The following is a 21761-nucleotide window of genomic DNA, read 5'->3' as shown; positions in this document are numbered from 1 at the left end:
GTTAGATTATGAAGCACTAAAAGAAGCACAAAACAACAAAAATTAGACGAGAAAATAGCATAACTTAGGAATTGTGACCATTTGCTAAACGAAATGACCTCTTAGTCTTTCATGCTTCATGCTCTCCCCACCTCCCTGCATTCACCCCCATTCTGTGTGTCCATGCAGAGAATTTTCACTGAGGTTTGAAGTGTTGGGTCAGCTCTACTGAGGTAATAAGGGTCCAAAGGAAAGAGGACCTATTGCATTTGAAAAGAATGTGCACACACAGGAAAGAGGAATAAGCAGAATAAGCAAAAGAAACACTGTAGAAACTAATGATAAGTACACAAAGTACACAAGTGTATTTATTACAGTTTGCAAGCACTTTGTTCTACATTTCAAAAACGCCACCATCAAGCTGTTGGCACATGTATGTACAAAACAGATTAATTGTAATGCCTGCTACAAAGCACTCTTTGTGAAAATACAAACTCTAATACCAGGAGAAAGGAAAGGCAAAAGAGTCAACATCGTTACATAAGTTTAAAAGACAGTTTTAAAAACCATCACAAACTGTTCAGACACAGAACTGAAACACTACCATATAGAATTTAAAGAAGCCCATTAATACTTCTGCTGAATATCTGTAATACTGCATATATCAGAAAAAATGCTGAACCAGTAAGATAATAAAAAAGGAGAAGCAAACCCCCAAATAATTAAATAATACTACAGATGCATTATCATGCCACAGAGAACCCCAGCGGTTTCCCTACGTACTACAAGAACTGGTAAAATCATGGATGATGCATGGCTAGTCATTGCACGAATGTTGTTTCACTCAGTAAATGTTATTAGAAATGCACTTAACGTTGATAAGAGATTTCACAATGGTCAAATCAGTGCACGATATACTACCTAGATTTTATACACTGACAAAAATGTCTTGTCAGGCGATGTCATTTTAGAAGACACTTTACAGCATTCTTGTAGCATTAGAAATAATCACGAGTCAAGGTTAAAACAAACACCCAATTTGGTCCAGTAATACTGATTGCTTTCTTTTTATTCCTTTGATATAGGTACTTCTTATAAATGAATATGAATGAACAGTTGGTTAGAATGACTCACTGGAAAGGAAAGCACAGATGTGCCACTCCACTCTGGAAGGATACAGTGTGCAGTGGCCTCCTACCGTACTGTAAAAAACACTACAGGTAAACCAACGTAGATCGGGAGGCTGCAAGCAAAGCTATTATATTAATGGAAGCCTTTTCAAATATATCATACACAGTTGAGGGGGTAGTTTACAGAGGTGCAACCCACGGAACCTTTCTAAGGTAGGTAAAACAACTTCTGAGGGGTGAATGTGCTTATTTTTCATATGCCACCTTCATGAAGGCAAGTAATGTTCCACATTAGCATATTCAAGTTCCAATCCAGCCACTGCTTAAGTCACAAAGAGACCCTTCTCCAAGCAGGTCCACAGTAGTTATTCCCATTAAAATCGTCTCTGTACTAAACTTTAAAAGGTACGCCTGGTGTCACAGTCTTAAAAAGGCAACTAGCCATGCATTAGCATCACTATTTCTACATGCTCACAACATAAACTTGAAGAATCCAAGGGAAATACCTCTTCCGTACATCGAGAAAAAAATACAACGTTAACAAAGATAAGAAGCACTTTTTTTTAAAACCTACTCTTACAAATTTAGAAATTGCACCTTAGATTGTTGAAAACATTAACCAGAGCCTACAGTCATGTGGCCACTGATCTTCAGAAAGATTTCTGTATTTCAAGAAGAGTCATCATGGTGTCCTCTCTCTCTGTTGTTGGTAATGTACAATGGTCCCTTTGAAGGTTACCTGTAGTCAAGCTAGTTACCAAAATCAAAACTAAAAAGTATAAAAAGCTACCTTTTCTTTTTAAAACATAAGAAAAAATGCAATAGGTGTTACGTATAACAACATGAGAAGTGGTTAAAAATCAAATCTCTGTATTTGACAATGTTAGTTTCATTGATCTTAAGAATTATTAAATGAGGTTGTGAAATTAAAATAAAAAGAAAAAAGGCTGGACAGGAGCTTGTAGAAGAGATCTGATTACATCAATTTAACAGATTTGGAAGTTAAGTGCTAAACAACAAAGAGCTATATTTGGGTGATTCATAAGTCACCCTCCATATCATTGATGAGAAGCACTTTCATTTTATTCTTTGAAAGGTTGGATGGTTGGATGGCCCTTAGTTAAACACCAATGCATCTGAATGGGTGGATGGGAAGGTTTTGCTTATGTGTATGCGTTGAGCCGCTCTTTGGAGCGAGTAGAGTGGATGTCATGCAGCTCTTGCTCCTCCTTGGACTTGATGTCCTCATACTTCTGCATCCTGCAGGCATCTTTCACGTACGCCCAGTTGGCAGACAGAACCATAAGGTAGTGAACCTAATCAAAGACAAAAATAATTTATATAGGAAGCCTCTTCAGTGTCCTCATTTCTCCTTGCTATTGGGAAAGAAATGTTCAAAGTGTATAGTTAAGATATATTCACTAAATGGACCAAAATTTCTGTGGTAATAGGAACAATAGAAATAAAATGCATTCCTGGCTCACTCCTCCAATGACAACACACCATCTTGACTCTCTTCCTTTCACTATCTCTCTTTTTTTAAAAAATATTTTATTGATTTTTTACAGAGAGGAAGGGAGAGGGATAGAGATTTAAAAACATTGATGAGAGAGAAACATCGATCAGCTGCCTCCTGCACACTCCCTACTTGGTATGTTCCAGCAACCAAGGTACATGCCTTTGACCGGAATCGAACCTGGGACCCTTGAGTCCACAGGCCGACGCTCTATCCACTGAGCCAAACCAGTTAGAGTTTCACTATCTCTTTTCCTTCTTTTTTTTCAACTTTGAAGTATCCAGGACTGATTCTTAACCTTGATATGATCTTTTCTGTCTCTTTTGCCCTCACCTGCCTGAACCATAAGATGATACATTTCATGTCCATGGATCTATGTTTTCTAACCCATCATCGGAAATAGTCTTGTATACACTTTGAGTCATCCTGAATTAATGGGAGGATATACTGTCCACTGTGCACTACCATGGAAGCCCCCAGGTAAATCTGTGCATTTAGTTACCCAGTTAATTGCCCACACAGTGAAGTTTGCAGCTCCTGTTTGATTCAAACTACACAAGAGCAAGTACGGTGTCACGTGGATTTTGTGTATTTATAGACATTCACACCAGCGAGGATAGCGCCACGTTCAAAAAGGAAGCTCCTGGCTTGTCTGGGACAATGAAATTACTCAGGTAATGACCATCCAGATTTGACTTGGATTGACTTAGCCATGAGGCCACTTATTTGTTTTCTTTCTCACCCTCCCTCTTGGACCATGGGGGAGATAAAGCCGTTTTCCAGGTGATGGGTAAACAGGAAAGGGAAACCAAGTGGTCAGTTATTTACTTTCTCGAAGTTTGAAGAGCGGGCAATGTTTTCATCTATAATTTAGTAAAATAGAAGACTAAAATTCTGATTACTCAAGAATACATGGAAAGGCAGGAGGTAGGCTGGTGCTAGGAAGGTGCAGATGGACAGCAAGAACGCAAAGGCCGTCCTAAACGGGGCCTGTGGTGGGCTAGGAAGGTGACTAAGAAACAGTAGGAAAAAACAAAACCATCTTGACACAACAGTGTAAGGGAATCAGGCCTCCCCATCAGAATAAGCTATTTTCAGAATGTCCCATTTCCTCCGAAATGTTGCATGTTGGTAAATGAAAACTGTAAGCCACGTGTAGGCAGGAGCTGTGAGTGACATTCTTTCAATCAGTGGCCTATCCACAGTGGAAGGGGAATAGGCCTTATGCACATAGTACGTTTATGTGGTGCTTTTGTGTTGCTGTAAAAATATCAGGTGCTGTGGGGAGAGCTTGGCAAGTGGTAGGTACTCAAATACCTGCCACGTGAATAAATGCTATGTTTTCAGATGTTCAGAAACGTTCCCTTTAAAGTCTGGCGAAATATGGCCCCTAAGTTAGTATCCAATATGTATGATTGCATGTTTGAATTTCAATGCCACTCTAGCTTAGACAGTTGGTCTTCAGATGCCTCAACTGGCCGCAGGGACACAGCTGTCACTCCACAGGTGAACACAGTCGCAGAAGCTGGTGCAATGTCACGTCCACAGTTCTGTGGGCATATAGAGCCTCCGAACAGCTCCCAAAAATCACACAGTGGAGCACATGCACGTGCTAATTTTAGTACAAATTTTAATAATCCGTGCCTTAAGTTACAGATGATGTTTTAAACATTCTGATCGAGCAGAATTCATCTCAATTGCCTCACCTATCCTCTGGAAATACCAATGGTAGCTACAGGGGAGTGAATGAGATCATGACAAGGTTAAGGGCAGTTGCCACATTGTGAGCATTGAATGGACTCACACACACAGAGCATCTGACAGTGCTTTCCACAGAGGACGTTTTAAAGACAACTTAGCTAATAGCATCTCTACTGGGGACAGTAGCAGTAGTTACACTATCCCTGTATCCTAAGACCTAAACTATTACCAGACCTAATACATTGGAAACTCGGATGCAAGTTAGTATTTGAACATCATGCATTTCTTCAGGAATTTATGGTTTGCATATACGTGGATATCCTGAAATATCTTAGTGCATAAAAAATGTCTTCTAAACTCTTGCTGTTTGAAATAGAATTTGTTTGAAACTTAATATATAAAGTTACACAGAGCATAGCTGCCTAATAGTATCTAAGTTTCTATTATCTAAAAATCTTTTGATGATAGAATCACTTTAGAGTAGGTGTTGTTACGGACATTTAATTTTTATTTTCCTTTCCTTTTTCTTTTTAATGTTTTGCTTTTTGTAAAGGACATTTAGATAACATTATTCATTTAGGCAGGTGTTATTCACAGAATTTTACATGCACATAGATATCCCAAAAGTAAACAATGCTTTATTATCCGCCTTTTGTAAAAATGGACTTTATAGACTTCTTCTATATGGGTGTATAGTGCTTCTCATATGCATCCCTAAAATTATTCATTGCACAAGGGTGTGTGTGTGTGTGTGCATGTACACCAGTGAAAAGATGCTTCCTCGTATCTCATGGCCAGACTGGGGCTGCTGGGACCAGGCATGTGGGAACATCACTGCCCAGACCACATGGGAGCTCCCCCAGGGCATGTTCTCACTCTGAGTTTAGGTCCAGGTTAGGGTTAGGGTTAGAGTTAGGGCTAGGGTTAGGGTTAGGGATAGGGTTATGGTTAGGGTTAGGGATAGGGTTAGGGTTAGGGTTAGGGTTAGGGATAGGGATAGAGTTAGGGTTAGGGATAGGGTTAGGGTTATGGTTAGGGTTAGGGCTAGGGTTAGGGTTAGAGTGAGGGCTAGGGTTAGGGTTAGGGCTAGGGCTAGGGTTAGGGTTATGGTTAGGGTTAGGGATAGGGTTAGGGTTAGGGTTAGGGTTAGGGATAAGGTCTTTGCTGATTGTGTTACTGTCATCCTTCCAACTAATCAGCCACCATGACCTTATTAAGCAGCTCATATTCCCTAATGAAATTCCTATTAGAGGTTTCTGCACTAAATCTAAAATGTGGATCAGTTAATCCTATATAATGAAGAGCTAATATGCTAATTAGACTGGATGGAGGAACAACCTTCCCGAAAGACCTTCTGGTAGACCTACTGGAATGACCACTGGGCTTGGTATGGGACCATAGCCGAGGCAGCCACGGCTGCGTCAGCCTACCCTTGCTTGAATTTCATGCATAACACCTCTAGTATGATATAAAGTGAAGAAAATATTTGAAAACGTACTGTTGCACTGACCTAGTTGGTTTTGTTAGATATTTTAAAAAATAATTTTTCATAAAACAGAATCAGATTTTAATACAAGAGTATGAGATCACTAAAAATAACTGGTTTGAAATGCTCATTAGCACATTAGCGTTGTCTCATCATTCCTATTTTTACTCTTTGACCAGTGATAAAATACTCTTATTTTTCAAAAGGTGCTCCTTCTACCAACACATTAGCCCAGTGGTTCTCAACCTTCTGGCCCTTTAAATACAGTTCCTCATGTTGTGACCCCCCCAACCATAAAATTATTTTCGTTGCTGCTTCATAACTGTAATTTTGCTACTTTTATGAATCATAATGTAAATATCTGATATGCAGGATGGTCTTAGGCAACTCCTGTGAAAGGGTCGTTCGACCGACCGCCAAAGGGTTCGTGACCCACAGGTTGAGAACCACTGCATTAGGCAATGTACTGGCACCATAGAAAAATAATTAAATTATCCCAAATCAATTAATCATTTTTGCATCTTGAATTTGCTATTACATAGGTGAGGTTACCAGGAACCTTCTAGATTTCTGTAATATTTGACTTCAGGAGCTGTTATTGATGCTCAGAGCAGTGCTGACCCCCGGCATCCCAGCAAGCAATCTGGAATTCATGGGGAGTTAAAAATGGGTAGCAGGATTGGCACACAGTAGGTCCTGCTCACATGTTAAGAGTCTGGCTTTAAGGACTTGTTAATATTTCTGAAGAAAATTATATAGAGAAGACATTGACATTAAACTACCGAGATTTATTTTAACAAAATTAATCCCTTTCTCATAAGTGACTCAATGGCTTTTCAGTGTTTTTATTTAAGGAGGAAAAATGAATAATGTGAGTAAAGGAGTGATGATATTATTTAGAACTAGAGGCCTGGTGCATGAAAATTCATGCACGTGTGTGTGTGGGGGGGTCCCTCAGCCCAGCCTGTGCCCTCTTACAGTCTGGGACCACTTGGGGGATGTCCACCTGCCGGCTTAGGCCCGCTCCCTGGGGAACGGGCCTAAGCTGGCAGTCAGACATCTGTCTGGCAGCCTGGGAGCCCTCGGGGTAGCGGGTCTAGGGTGCAGTCAGATATCCTTAGCACTGCTGAGGAAGAGGGAGAGGCTCCTGCTACCGCTGCTGTACTCATAGCCATCAGCCCAGCTTGTGGCTGAACAGAGTGCCCCCTGTGGGAGCACACTGATGAGTGGAGCTCCCCCTATGGGAGCACATTGACCATCAGGGGGCAGGTCCTGTATTGAGCGTCTGCCCCCTGATGGGTAGTGCGTGTAATAGCGACTGGTTGTTCTGTTGTTAGGGTCACTTTGCATATTGCTCTTTTATTATATAGGATAGTGCACTGACACACTCATATATGCCACAGAGATAATTTTTATGTTAATAGTAATTTGATGTCTACATGCTAATGAATTTGCTTGTTTCTGTTAATGTTACCATATTACTGAGTGCTGTAATCCTACACTGATTACCAATATTATCTCTGTTGTTATGATAATACTTCTTTAGGCTAAGCCTTTATTAACCCAGTGTTCCCTCACTTTTTTTTTTGAAATGATAATAAAATAAATGATTCCTATGAATGTCAGACATTTGAGATAATCATTTCTACAAACAAATACCTCTAATTCCAATGGAAAAACCATGCCCAAAGTCCCTGAGATCTTACCATAGCAATGACCGCTGCCCCCGCGCCAGCCAGCGCCACAATGAACAAGTGGAAGGTCATGTTCAGCTGCAGAGGAAACCACAGAACCAACATGCATGTCAGAGTTTCAAGCGGAAAAGAGGTCAGGCCCGCGGCTTCTAATGAGTAAGAGCGTTGTACATCTTCAACAGAGGTGAGCCTGTGAGGGTCCCTTCCTCCAAAAACAACATTACAGGATCTTTTCTCCTGAAAATCATGTCAACCTTCACAACAGCATCCTGTGAATGCGATTTCATTATAAAGATGAGGTCATGATGGATAACAATGATTTTCAGTAATATAACAATAGGAGGTGATGTTATCTCTTTTTAAGGAAATCTATAATTCTTCAACTTTCATTAAAGTGACAGTTTCTGGAGAAAATTTAAAATAGATATCATTTGTATTGAAGTGCACAGAACATGCAACTCATATTTATTTTCTAACCCCACCCCCTGCATAATCTCACAGCAAGAAAAATGGCCTCTGGAAGAAAGAGGGGAAAACTGAGTACAGAATTAATTATGTATGTACCCGTCAAAACGCACAAGGGAGCGAAAATTCCCACCAAATTGAAGGCTGCAAGAATCTCACCTCCGTGGACTCGCACATCCTGAGGAAGTTCTCCGACATGGTGCAGACTTTCTTTTCCTCTCCGATGGTCACAATCCCTACGACACGTGGAGAATGATGGGTTAGCATTGCACAGGTTTTCAAGGGCCCAGAGAGAAAATGAAACTTTTGCAGATAAAAATCTAAGCACATTCCATTTTATGTTATGTTACAATAGAAACCTCCGTCCTGGGCTCTCATTTCTGGATGGTGACTATGGGTAGAGTGGGAAGTGGGCGGTCCCATCTCTGTGGCCCTCAGCAAGGCCAAACGTGCTCAGTCTGAATTCTCGGGGCCAGCACCTGAGCCTCAGGTCAGCTGTGGCCAGTGGATTGGTTTGGTCATTAATGTGAGGCATAGGCATGACAGCTACAGTGATGGCCAAGACCCAGACTGCCCTCAGCCTGCATCTCATTTCATTCTTTGCGCCAAGCTCCCGTTAGTCTATAGAAGCACACGGCCGGAAGGAAGACTTCTCTGCTCAGACTGAAAACAGTGCTGCCAGTGAGGGGGGATAAAAACCTGTGGTGTCACTCGATTGATCCTGGGCCCAGTTGGTTTATGGACCAACTGCCTCAGGACCACTTGGGGCAATGATCAAAATAAGGAGTGTCCCACTGGTGTGGCTCAGTGGTTGAGCATTGGCCTATGAACCAGGAGGTCATGGTTTGATTCCAGGTCAGGACACATGCCTGGGTTTCAGGCTCCATCCCCAGTAGGGGGCGTGCAGGAGGCAGCCAACCCATGATTCTTTCTCATCATTGATGTTTCTATCTCTCTCCTTCTCCCTTCCTCCTGAAATCAATAAAAGTATATTTTTAAAAATAAATATTTGTGGATCTAGCAGAGAGCTGTTGAATGAGAGCCTGTGGCCGTCTGCCCGGCCTGTAGCTTCAAACAGTACACAGGGAACCCACTGCCACAGGTATTGTTTAGAAAAGGGATCCAGTTCATCCAGAAATGGATCTTTAGTTTGATGTCCAGAACTACTGACGTGTCAAACACAAATATACAAGAAAGAAAGAAAAATTGCAAGTTCTGAGCAAACTAATACCTAAGCTTTTAGCGCTTGCTGCTCTTTATTTAATTTTATTTATTTTTAAATTAAATTTATTGGGGTGACATTGGTTAATATGATCAGCAGGTTTTAGTGGGTTTCTCTGTTACAGGATCTGTATATTGCTCTGTATTCAGTTTTACTGTGTGTGTATTCACACATTCCTAACTCAAGGGCACCACCAGCCCCCTCTCTGGAGCTGCCACCATTCTGCTTTACCAATAGTTTGGCAATGATTTCCATTAAAAACATCATCTCCATGCAGTGCCCAGCATGAGGAGCTCTTCCGTCTCTGCCATGGTGGCGGGGTGGGGGTCCGCCTATGATCTGTCTAATAAACCATCGTCGCTGAGGAGGCTCCTGATGCAGGCCTCCTCCATCGGATCAGTGACAGGCAAGCGACATTTGTGTAGAATGCCCATTTCTTCACTCACTTAGAGCAAAACCCTAGACAGCACTGCCATGTTCACCGTCTGCAATTCCTTTCTTTTCATTTCCACTCAACCCTTTCCAGATTCTGCCCCAACCCTCCACGGACATTCTTCTTGCAAAGCTCACCAAGACTTCGCATTGTTAACAGCAAAGGTGAATTCCCGGTTCTCGGCTCATGAGGGAGGCTGTCCATGACGCCCTCCTCCTCCACACTCTCTTCATGGGGTCTGCAAACCTGGCTCCTGATTTTGTGATTCTGGTCTGTCCTGTGCAAATAAACGCAGTCTCCCCAGAAGGTCCCTTCTCCAGGAAGAGCGTGATGGGCAGGTTCACGATCTCAGAGTTTGTCGAACTTTATTTTATTTTACTTTTTGGTCACAGAGATACATATTGTTTTCAAAGACGTGCTTGAACACAATGGGAGCTCAGTAAGTGCTTGTTGGGAAAAGGGTGGCTGAGTAAGTGAAATGAAGTCCTATGACGAGAGCATCATGGAACTCAGGTGAAGGCAAGCTGCTCCTGCCAGCGTGTGGACCTGCTGGACCAGAGGTGGGCGTGGCCAAAAGACTAGCAGAAGCCCCGCCCACTCGGGACCACTTGCTCCCTATATTGGCCCAGAGGTAGTTTCATGTCTCCAGGTTTTAAGGGAGCACAACTTTACATCCTGGATCTAGATGATATGATGGGTACCAGTTCTAATATTTTATGAAACAAATTTACTGGGTCAAATACCTAATACATTCAATGTCATTACATCGCTGTACACAGAATTGAAGGACAACTAAAGTCATTAGAAAAGTATGAAAAATTAAAGTTGGAAGTAACGTGATGCCATGACTCACTCTGAAATACAGCAAAGCCTAATGTGGTAAGCCAGCCTCAAATCCTCCATCTGTACGAAGCCAGTCTCCCCTTCCCATCAGACCTGGCTGAAATGCGCATGCGTATTGCGTTGCTGGTGGGGTGAGGCCCGGAGGAGACTAAGCAGGCACAACGCCAGGACATGGGAGAGCTCCCATGTGTAAGAGCAGAGATGCCATCCACATGCTCATGAGACAGCTTTGCAAAATAAGACAGATCACTTTACAGCATGTCCTTATCTACACAATTACTTTTTAAAAAATATATTTTATTGATTTTTTACAGAGAGGAAGGGTGAGGGATAGAGAGTTAGAAACATCGATGAGAGAGAAACATCGATCAGCTGCCTCCTGCACACCCACTTCTGGGGATGTGCCCGCAACCGAGGTACATGCCCTTGACCGGAACCGAACCTGGGACCTTTCAGTCTGCAGGCCGATGCTCTATCCACTTAGCCAAACCGGTTAGGGCTACACAATTACTTTTTGGATGAAATTAGCAAATGTCTATTCTGATTTTACTCCAGCTTTTGGGGAGTGGTTCTTTTCTATTCTGATGCCCCTAGTTGCTAGCTTGATTGCATGCTTACATCCAAGTTTCTTATGAAGGAGTGCTATCTGGAGGGCAAATAAAAGCTATCAGACAGTAGACTGTGTGTAGGGAAAACAGAAAGCTTCATCGCTGATGTAAGGTTGCATGACACCTGGAAAGTGTCTTCTCTTCCGTGGCAGGAGGAGAGTTAAATTGGAATAAATCTCGATGACTATGCTGTCAACAGTGCTAAGGTTCAAGGGCAGCTCTAATCCAAGTCATGCTTCGAACTTACCATAAGGATGTCCCATGCAATACTGGAGACATACTGTATGAAAAAAGCATCGCTTGTTTAGCTGAAATTCACACTTAACTGGGTGTCCTGTATTTTGCCTGGCAACTCTCTCTGAGAGACTAGTCACACCTTTCCAGTTTTAATTTTTCAGATGAGCAGAATAAAAGGAAGACACTGGGGGGAGGGACAGAGCCATGGTTTTCTGAGCAGCTGTTCTCCCGTGGTGACTGCCAGCTGAGGTGTCCTTTGCCTGTGTTCACGTGGGACATGATTCCATGGGTGAAACCTACCCATTGGGAGAGCTGTCCATACCCTCCCATCATCTTCTTGCTGAGAACTTCATGCTCAGAGAAGATCATCTGCTTTTCACTTGGGTTACACAGAGGAACCTGAGGACTTGGTCTAACAGATGGGGTGGTGACAGAACAGTTACACTACCCCCCACATTCTATCTACACTATCACCGTGGAGACACAGGGCCTGAAGACACTGACTGGTGAAAGATTCCTACTTTTCTGATGCACAAGAAAACCTCATTGGAAAATACCATCTACAGCATTCCCAGATGTTAACCAGCTACAGTGTTCCCAGATGTCAACCATCTACAGTGTTCTCATCTACAGCATTCCCAGATGTTAACTATCTACAGCATTCCCAGATGTTAACTATCTACAGCGTTCCCATCTACAGCATTCCCAGATGACAACCATCTACAGACTTCCCAGATGTCAACCAGCTACAGTGTTCCCAGATGTTAATAGGTGAGATGTTAATAGCCATTCTGTGAAAAAAAAAAAAAAAGCCTATTTGAACATGTAGATTTACATGTCTCTTATAAAACCTGTAGCTCCTATGGTTTTATAAATGAAGGAACAGAATTCCGAATAGGGTAGGTGAGATGGGACTTGACCTTTTCACATTTGTAATTCAGTACCTGCTTCAACAGGAGAGGCAGTTGAGTGAAAATTTGGAACATAGACATTGCAGCCAGCCTGCCAGGATTGCATCCTGCTCAGGCACGTACTAGATGTGTAACCATGGGCAAGCCATTTCCCCTCCTGGGCCTCAGTTCTGTCATTTATAAGGGAGGTAGTAATAGTGTCCCCCACACAGAACTCTTGTGAGAATTAAACAAGTCAACGTATATAAACCATTTCGGATAAGGCCCACACAGAATGAGCATATACACACATAAAAAACAGTATTGTTACATGAGGTTTCAGCCCTAAATAAAAATAACCGAAGAGGACTTCTGATTCATTTAACATTCTTTGATTTTGTTGTTATTACCACCTGAGTGAACTAGAAAAGCTAGACAACGAACAGAAACCCCCCAGGGTGAGCTGGAATATGCCAGTTTAACAGAGACTCAACCCCAGATTGAAACCTTCTTAACTCTTGATTGGATTAGGGTAAGGATGGCTAGAGCGCCTAGCCCAGTCTAGTGTAGAGGTGAATTTAATCCCCTCTGAATATAAGCTATAAACAACTTTATATTGCTTAGCTATAACACAGTTTAAATGTAAGAATATAGAAATGTTGACTATAAATGTATGAATGAAGTGTTTTATATGAAAAAATCTAATGAAAAGAAAGCTGGTATAGCTTTTATAATATCAGACCTAGTAGAATTTAACCCGTAAAATGAAACTGAAACTTATAATAGTGACCTATCAACTATTAAGAGTCTTTGTTTCCTGCTCTACTAATTAAAAGAATAAACGAAATAAAATATTAAAACACACATTTTGGGGGGAAATGTGGCTATTTTGATTTGCAGTTTGGGAAATTGAACTCTTTATAGAATATGGTTAGGTGGCTGTTTCCACGTTGAAATTCTGATGAGTTCTTTATGAAAAAATTTATAAAACGAAACAAAAAATGCTCAGTATCTTTGTCCTGTTGCAGAAGACAATGAAGTAATTATTTCTGAGGTGATTTTTTGACTAGACCTCATGATATGTACAGCTGGTCATGGGACCATGAACATAGGCTGCACCCACTGAGCCTGGGAAAGTGAGAGGAGTCAGGATGGGCGACCCCATGTTCATGATGTGAGATCAACTCCCACTCCATCTCAAATGCCCACTTACTCATAATCAAAACCAATGCCTTAAAAGGGAATGGATTCTCTGATAGCGTCATCCCTTCGGCAGAAGGTGATTGGCAGTAGTTCTGAGGCAGCTACTCAGGGAAAACACTGTGAGATGTTGTTCAGAGATGCACCTACCGAACTGACGCAGGTCCAGGCAGAGATTGGCCCCTTCCACGAGGGTGCTGTTCCGGCAGATGGTCCACAGGTTGAAGTACATGTAGACGGGCAGGGAGGTGAAAGCCGTCACGCCCAGCCAGGCCAGCATGAACAGGTAGGTCAGCATGATGAACTGCAACCGAGAAAAAGTTGAGAGAGAACACGTGTCGTCCACTGGGAAAGAAGAATCTTTTGTTTACAGTGTGCGATATCGAAGGGTTTCGGTGCTGTAGATATGACACTGGCTAGGGCTGTGGCATGGGAAACAGAAGAGACTCTGAGGGATAGGAGAATAAACCTGCTGGGGAGTCACCACGGCAGTCGTTGGGATGTACAAGGAATGATCCGCTGCATCTCAATGCCTGGTTCATTCGTGTGTTGATCTTATGAATCTGAACACATGTTCTGTGAACTTTAGAAAACATGAACTGGGATCTTTAGAGTGGATTGTGCAAAATGAGTCACAACTGAATCCTGTTTCAGTAAGAATGCAACCCAACTACCCTTAACTATATCTTCACCGTCACCTATGTGCCTGACCTGATGCTAGCAAGTCCTCTGCCAGCTACACACAGAAAACAGGAATGAACAACAAGACCAAGAGAGAACTTGTAGGACCACATTCATATCCGTATTTCAATGATTGATCCATACTTGTCACTAACATGGTGTTCATGGACTGAAGAGATGAGCAAACGTGTCACTCAGTTACTGCTCTAACCCTGGTGGTCAGAAGGGGAACTCAGTTTCTGACTGCAGGGAACACCCAGGTGTGCAGACATCTTCCAGGTAACTCACCGAGCAGTAGGCTCTTTCAAGCTACAGTTTGTGTTTTTATGATTGGTGTTTTGTACATTTCCCCAGTAGGAATATACTTTTCCTTCCCTTTCTCTCTCACAACCCAACTACCCTTCACTATATCTTCACAACAAAAGTGGAAGTTGGACAAAGATGTGTTCTGGGCGCTGATGCATGTCTGCATGTAGCAACAATCTGAATCTGCCTCCTGAGAGAGCCACTCTTTGCTTATTGTGTCTCATGAGTGAATTGTGGTATAGTTTCATGATCAGAGTCAGATCACCTGATGACCGGCATGTGTGAACATACGTATACACATGAAATAGTATTTTTAATCCTCATACTCAACTAAGACAGCGATAGAATTATATTTGAAAATGTCTGACACATAGCCCAAATTTCTGTAGATATTTGGCCCCCTTCTAGAAGAATTTTGAAGAGAAGCAGTAGTGTTTTCTATCTTATCTTGAACACCTCAGCTGGTCACCCTTTCATAGTGACGATACAACATAAAGTGCATACACTGAATTAAACCGAATCTCTTCATCAACTCTGTCCATTCCTTTGGTAACAAGTTATAGCTAGACTTTATTCCAGATTTTGGTGAAACCTCAAACAAGTGAAACTTATTTAATAACTCAGAATATATACTAAAAATAACACTTTCAAAAACTGGTGAAGGTGGTGACAGTGTCCTAGCAGAGCTGATGCACCTATCCTGAAGCAGCATTGTGGCTAAAATTGACAGATTAACCCCCTGGCAGTGGGCAAGGAGACACGTGATTGGTGCTGTTGCTCTTGACTATTATGTTTTGTTTTTTTAAATCAGTGAAGGAACTGGAGTAAATGGCTATGGCTATTGATTCTTTGAATGGAATTATTAAAGTTTATCTCACTTTTAGAATCGCTGGACAAATACTGAATGAGGACCTCGTATGTGTAAATCGGTAGGAGAGGATTGCAGCCACAGAGAATAGTACACACTTCCTCCTTATTTTCCTCATAAAAGGAATAGAAATTTTCCACAGGGAGATACAGACAACATCTGGTCTTGACACACACTTGACTGTTATGGCAGACCTTCACCCACTTCCCCTCCCTCCACTCCCTGCCTCTGGCAACCACCAATCTGTTTTCTGGATCTTAAATAAACTAGTCTTTTTAGAACAGTCTGAGAATTTAAAAACATTCTCCTGACCTCTTTGGCTTTATTATCTATTTTTAGATGAAACTTGTTGTAAAAATCACCTCCACTTCTTCTGTTTGGGGAATACGGTTAAAACAAGCAACAACTAGAAGAGAGAGAAGAGTTCCTGGACTTGAAGTCAGGGACTGGGTTGCCAGTATGGGAGTCAGGCACATCCTTACCCTTCAAGGTTCTGCTCTCACTCATGAGCTGGGAGTGAGCTGACCTCTGGGCTGTGATGGAGCCAAAGGAAACGCACACGTGAAGTCACTTCAGAGCCACGACAGTCCACCATCAATCTCATACCGAAAATAAACTCAAAGGAAGTTGTTTGATTTAGCAAATTGTTAATTGATCTGTATCTCTAAAGGGCAGGCACAGACAGAGGTGACCTATTTAAGTCGCATCTGTTTTTCATGGCCTTGATCAACACTGACTTTTAATTTCCAGTAGCTCGGGCCCTGATTGTAGAGAGGAGGGAAGACGGGGCCTTGTGGACGTTAGATACATAAAGTGGCCTCATTGGCTTTTTGTATTTCAGCCATTGTCTTATACATCACTCACATTTATTAAGATGCTGACCTTTTAATTCACCAAGAATTAAAATTCAGTAAAATTTTTTTGAGTTGGTTGACCCTAACTCATTGATATTGGATGGATGGTAAAAACTGCCATAGAGTGATAGGGATTGGGTGCCAGACTCATAATTAATATCCAGCACATCTCATTATCACATCATTATTTCAGTGCCATTTCATCAGAACATGCAAATGACTGCCACAGCAAGCATCCTGTTATCACACTTCTTCAGCTGTGCCACACATGTTACACACGTGCTACCACGTGTTAGCATCCAATTAGAAAATATTGCTAGGAGTTATTTCTTGGTACATAAAATTTAAAGAAACATGCAATTGCTGTTTTGATCTCAACTTGGACATTGGTTGTTGGAGATTGAACAGGAGGTTGGACTGCAGACCTGCGAGAGGCCCGGCGGCCCTGCCCTTGGGGAGGAGCTACCCTAGATGTTGGCTCCGGGCACATGTAGCCACTGAGGTTACAGTGTGTTTGACCTGAGAGCGACTGTGAAAGGTAGTTGGTTTTTCCCCTGAATGTCCATCAATTTAGCCTTGATGTCTAAGACAGTTCATTGAGCAGACACGCACCAGTCAGGTAAAAATCACACCAGCAGCTCTGATGAAAAGCAGCAGGTGGTTCTGACCCAAAGGTTCTGAGCTCCGAATCACCTCAACACTGGGAAACAGGCCCGAGTGAATGTGCTGCTGTGATACAGCAAACACACCCAGGAGGGAGGCAGACCCAAACTTCAAGGCCGTGAGCCAAATGGGGCTCCTGATGTATGCACAGCCTCTCTGTGCACCAAACGTGTACTCTCAGGTTCCATTCCGGTCACGGCCTAGGAAGGCCCGTCTCATGAACTGTTTCTGGTACAGAATAGAGAAATAACTCACTGAGTCTGAACTCAGGAGCCTGTCACTTCACAGTAATACCTTTCTGAATTATCATTCCTCAACTGAAATGCATTGAAAGTTATCAATTCCGTCATGCTCCCACTTTAAGGAAGGGAGAGCGCTTTGGATTCCATCACTGCAGAACGAGCTCAGAGCATTTCCACCCTGTGACCGGGAAGGCGCATCAGGTAGAGGCTAAGCCGAGAGGCACAGTCTCAAAAGAATGGTTTAAAGCTGAGGCCGATGGAGAAAGTGGCTCACAGGTGAGGCACAGAACAGGAAGCAGGCTGTCGGGAACACTCCACCTGCAGACCGAAAAGGCAGCAGCAGAGGGAAATGGGGAAAAGGAAGGTAAGTAGCAGACAGGGTGAGTGATGAAACATTCATTTTCCCCTCTGAGTCCATGGAGCCACACGTCCCGCACGATGAGCCAGCTGGACATGTGGCGGGGAAAGGGGTGCAGGGCGCTGGTGCTCAGGGGAGCACGTGGCAGGGTTGGGACAGCCAGGCCCCCCATCCAGGAGGCAGAAGCCTCCCCACTGAGCTGTGGCCTGAAGGAGGAGCCCAGCTTCTGCAGGGAGGTGGGAGAGGAGGTTGAGCCAGAGGCGGGGGTGCCGCTGGAGGAGCCCGTGAAGCGGCCGCCACCCTTCCGGTCTGTGGGGAGGAACTGGTGACACAATTGTTACTATTACCAAAAAATCTGGCTTGTGTGTTCGCTTTAAAAATTCTTATTTGAGAGGGCTTTGAGCTGTCTGCATGGCGAGCAGATCATTAACTGTCTGCAGATATGTTTTCTCTTCTGTGACTTCTACGTTGCATGCAGTGCCTTGCAGTTACCTGACCGTTCTCATGAAACCCCCAGTGCTGACTCCTCCTGCCGGGGTGGCTCCCGGGGGTGAAATCTGTTGGGAGACCCCCTTTCTCGGTCATTTCACAGATGCTTTGGAATCATGGACCCTGAGCTGCAGTGAGAATTAGAGACAATCCACTGTCTCATTTGTAAATGAGTGACCCGTGAGCCAGCAGAGCTGAGGGACTTGCTAAGGCACACAGATGTGTCACAATGATATTGTCCCATAGAATGGCAGTCACCAGAGGGAAAGAGGTTAGGGGGAGGCTGAAGAGGGGAAAGGGGGTCAAATACATGGTGACAGAAGGAGACTTGACTTCAGGTGGTGAGCACAAGATGCAATCAAGATACAGATGACGGATTATAGAGTTGTACATGTGAAACGTATACCAATATCAGCCCAATAAATTTAAGAAAAAATACTTAGAAATGAATAATATTGCCCCAATTATAAGAGAAGGCCTATCATTAATTGAATTCACTATCCTCTATTGGCAGTATATAAATGGATCTAAAATCAGGTCTGGCTTCTTAATAGAGAGATCACTTAGTTCTCACTGACAGTTGGCTCATTGAATAATCATGTTTTTTAAATTAACCCAAGACCTTTTCACTTCACATCCTCCAGATCTGTAATTTGATATTACTGATCCTAAAAACTTAGATATTACAAGAAGCATTGCCCCCACCCCCCTAGAGGGTCTTATAAGAAATCATTCCAGCGACAACCACAAATAGTCATGACACAGGCAAATATATCAGAGTATTATGGCCATTGACATGAGCAGCATAACAGAGCTTGTTACAAGCTGGGGGGTAAGTCTGTGCTTAACAGGCTTTTTTTTTTTTTAAAAAAAAACTTTTTGTGTAAGATTGAAATAAATTATATCATTCCTTATTAGAGACATCTTACTTAATATAAAATATGTGCCAGGATTAAATTCATGTTATGATATGACATTGGAAAAGAAGAAAACATGTTAGTCAAGGATGGCAGCTCTGATGTGTCATTATAGGGAAATATTGCTGCATAAAGATGCAAAAGTACACGCGCTTGCATCACCCTTCACTTTCGCCCTCTTGTGCTTTCATAGAGGTACGTGCACTGGCTGTGTCAGCTCTAGGGTACCACACACTGATATACCACCAGCCATCAGACCAAGAGGATTTAAAACCTAAATTAGTATGACAGTATAATTCTTATCTTTATCACTATTAAACAGACATTAGATGGTACAATTCCCCCCAAATTTAAGGTACAATACACAGACATGTATTTAGGGAGAAGAGACCCAACCAAGTATTGCCTATAAATTGCAATGGATTTTTCTGTTATTGGAATTTCTAAATATTATATTGCAATCCCAAAGCCCTTTGGAAAAAAATCATAAATCAATCGACAGTTTTGCTTCCTCTAAAACAAAACCAGTTGCGTTGTGTGTGATTTGAGATTTGAAACTGAATTTTCACATGGAATAATCTTAACTTAGAACATAATATACTAAGAGTTAAGATAGTGATCAAAGGAGGGAATATTACTATGCTTAAAAAAAATAGTTGAGCCCGGCTGGCGGCCGGCGTGGCTCCGTAGTTGAGCATCAGCCCGTGCACCAGGAGGTCATGATTTGATTCCGGTCAGGGCACAGGCCCCGGTTGTGCTCCATCCCCAGTGTGGGGCGTGCAGGAGGCAGCCGATCCGTGATTCTCATCATGGATGTTTCTCTCTCTCTCACCCTCTCCTTTCCTCTCTGAAATCAATAAAAAGATATTTAAAAAAATCTTCTTAAAATACATCTATAAATTTAAAAAAGAAATACTTGAATTCCCGGCAGAGGAGGACCGGCACCCGCGTGCCACCGGCATGGACCCGCGCCCGCGGAGGGGCCGGGCAGCCTACCCAGGCGCTGACGCAGCGGCCGCAGGCGGTGATCTTGAAGTCCCCGTAGAGGTCCTTGACGGCGCCCGTGGTGAAGAAGCCCTCCACCATCAGCAGGACGCCGTACACCAAGAAGGCCGCCGCCACGCCGTAGATCACGTACTTGAAGATGTCGATCCTGGGGGAGACAGGGCTGTGTCAACACCTCCGCGCGGCTGCCCGCAGCCAGCCCCCCCTCCGCCCCCCACCCCCCGGCTCACGCCTCCTTTGGGAGGAAAGCTACAGGGTGCTATGTTCACCACGGACGCTGGGTGGAGAAGCGTTTCGGCTCCATAGGCCCCGTGTTTGTGTGCCATATACATTCTGTTCTGCCAGTCCCGACCTGGGCACAGGGCTGGTCACGTCTAAGTTTCTTCCTCTTCCCTCCCCCTGCCCTCCCCGGCTCACACCAGGCGGATCTGGGAGAAGCAGTGGGTCCCATTTCCAAAGGAGTTTGCTTAACTCCGGTTGATACGCATATGAGGTCTCCAATTATGACAGAACGTCAAACTGAAAGACGTACGTATCTATCACCGAGGTTTAGAAACTTACATTAAAAGAGGAAGAAAGCTTTATGGCTAATGACACATTCCTTTGTGAGAAAGTTACCACCTCGTATGTTTGTTATTGTTAAAAGCCAGTTGTGGTTGTATTTTGTCACCCTAACTGTATACCATCCCTAGCATTGTCTGCTGCTGATAATCTATAATAATAAAAGTATAATATGCTAATTAGACCAGCCGTCATCCTGGACATCCTTCTGGACCAAGTCACGGCAGGTGGGGGCAGAGGCAGAAGCAAAGGCAGAGCTCCCCCCAGCCCCCCAGCCACCATGGTGGGTGGGGGCTGAGGCAGAGGCAGAGTCCTGGGTCCTGAGTGCCAAAGGGAAGCCAGTGCCTGCAGCCAGGGGAAGGAAGGCCCACTCTTGCACAAATTTTGTGCATCAGTCCTCTAGTATCATAATAAAAGTATAGCTTCAGAGAGAAGTTGTGATTTTGATGAGGAAGCCTTTTAGGCAGAATCACTAACAGGTATTACATGGATGGGATTGGGCCGGAGCCAAGTTAGCACATAATTCCACGGAGGAATGTGTAGGTATTCCTTCTCTTCTCACAACTGAGTGCCCATGTACTTCAGAGAGAGACGCATGTATTGCCTGTGAATTGCAGATGGATTTCTCTGTTATTCAGAATATTGTCTGGGAACCCCAAAGCCCTTTCAAAGAAAAAATCACAGAGTAGTCGTTTTGCTGCCTCTGAAAGCAAACTCGCCGTGTGGCCCGGTATGTGGAGAGGCACGCCTATTCGGGAGCGCTCTCCTGCAGCCGGGAGAGCCACGTAAAGGAGGGGCTCTTCATTTCACACTGTCCTGCGTCCTTTGTGCTCTCTCCGCGTTAGTTACACTGAGTGGAGCAGGGAGGTGGCAGCAATGATGAGAAAGCCTGAGAGATGAGGGAATAGAAGTCTAGTTCATGCTCATGGAGGTTTTCGAACTCTGGATGCTATGGCAATATTTTTAAAAATCTATTGTTGAAAGTATTACAGATGTTCTCCACTGACCCCTTCCATCTGTCCCCTCCTCCTCTTCAGCCTTTGCAATATTTTTGAAAAAACAGCATAAGTGAATTTGTGGCATATAAAAGAGCAAGAAGAGCTGGCTAACATTCAATGTACCAGAGAGATTGCTAGTGACTGCTTTCCACTGTCTGAAAAATCTAAATATTGTCACAACTGTGTTTTTCAAGGGCAATGAGGCAGATTATGTGAATTGCATCAGCCCCTCATGCATGTCAGAGAATCTGAGGATTTCAACTTACAGATCTAATGGGACATCACACACACTCTGGAGAGCTTGGCGGAATGTGCTTTCCCATAAAATGTCCAGGTTAAAATGACATTTAATAATAGATTTTTGTTTTTATTTGGAAATAATTTAAAATCTATTTAAAAAGTTGCAGAAAATGAA

At 43.2% G+C, this 21761-nt stretch overlaps 1 protein-coding gene across 2 annotated transcripts in view; it reads right to left on the bottom strand.

Annotated features, from left to right (window-relative positions):
• Positions 1-320: 320 nt before the first annotated feature.
• The window catches only part of GPM6A (glycoprotein M6A), a 182892-nt gene continuing 161451 nt past the window's right edge, over positions 321-21761 (bottom strand). For both annotated transcript variants that reach the window (XM_059685808.1, XM_059685807.1), the window contains exons 3-7: positions 19779-19935; positions 13555-13708; positions 8131-8207; positions 7519-7584; positions 321-2425 (exon numbers count right to left, since the gene is read on the bottom strand). In XM_059685808.1, coding sequence (XP_059541791.1) covers positions 2273-2425; positions 7519-7584; positions 8131-8207; positions 13555-13708; positions 19779-19935 — 607 coding nt within the window. In that variant the 3' untranslated portion in view covers positions 321-2272. The remainder of the gene's footprint in view (positions 2426-7518; positions 7585-8130; positions 8208-13554; positions 13709-19778; positions 19936-21761) is intronic.

The sequence above is a fragment of the Myotis daubentonii genome, chromosome 2 (assembly GCF_963259705.1).
Source record: "Myotis daubentonii chromosome 2, mMyoDau2.1, whole genome shotgun sequence".
Classification (NCBI taxonomy): Eukaryota; Metazoa; Chordata; class Mammalia; order Chiroptera; family Vespertilionidae; genus Myotis; species Myotis daubentonii.
The sequence above is the reverse complement of the archived record's forward strand: the minus strand, read 5'-3'. Positions and strand labels throughout refer to the sequence as shown.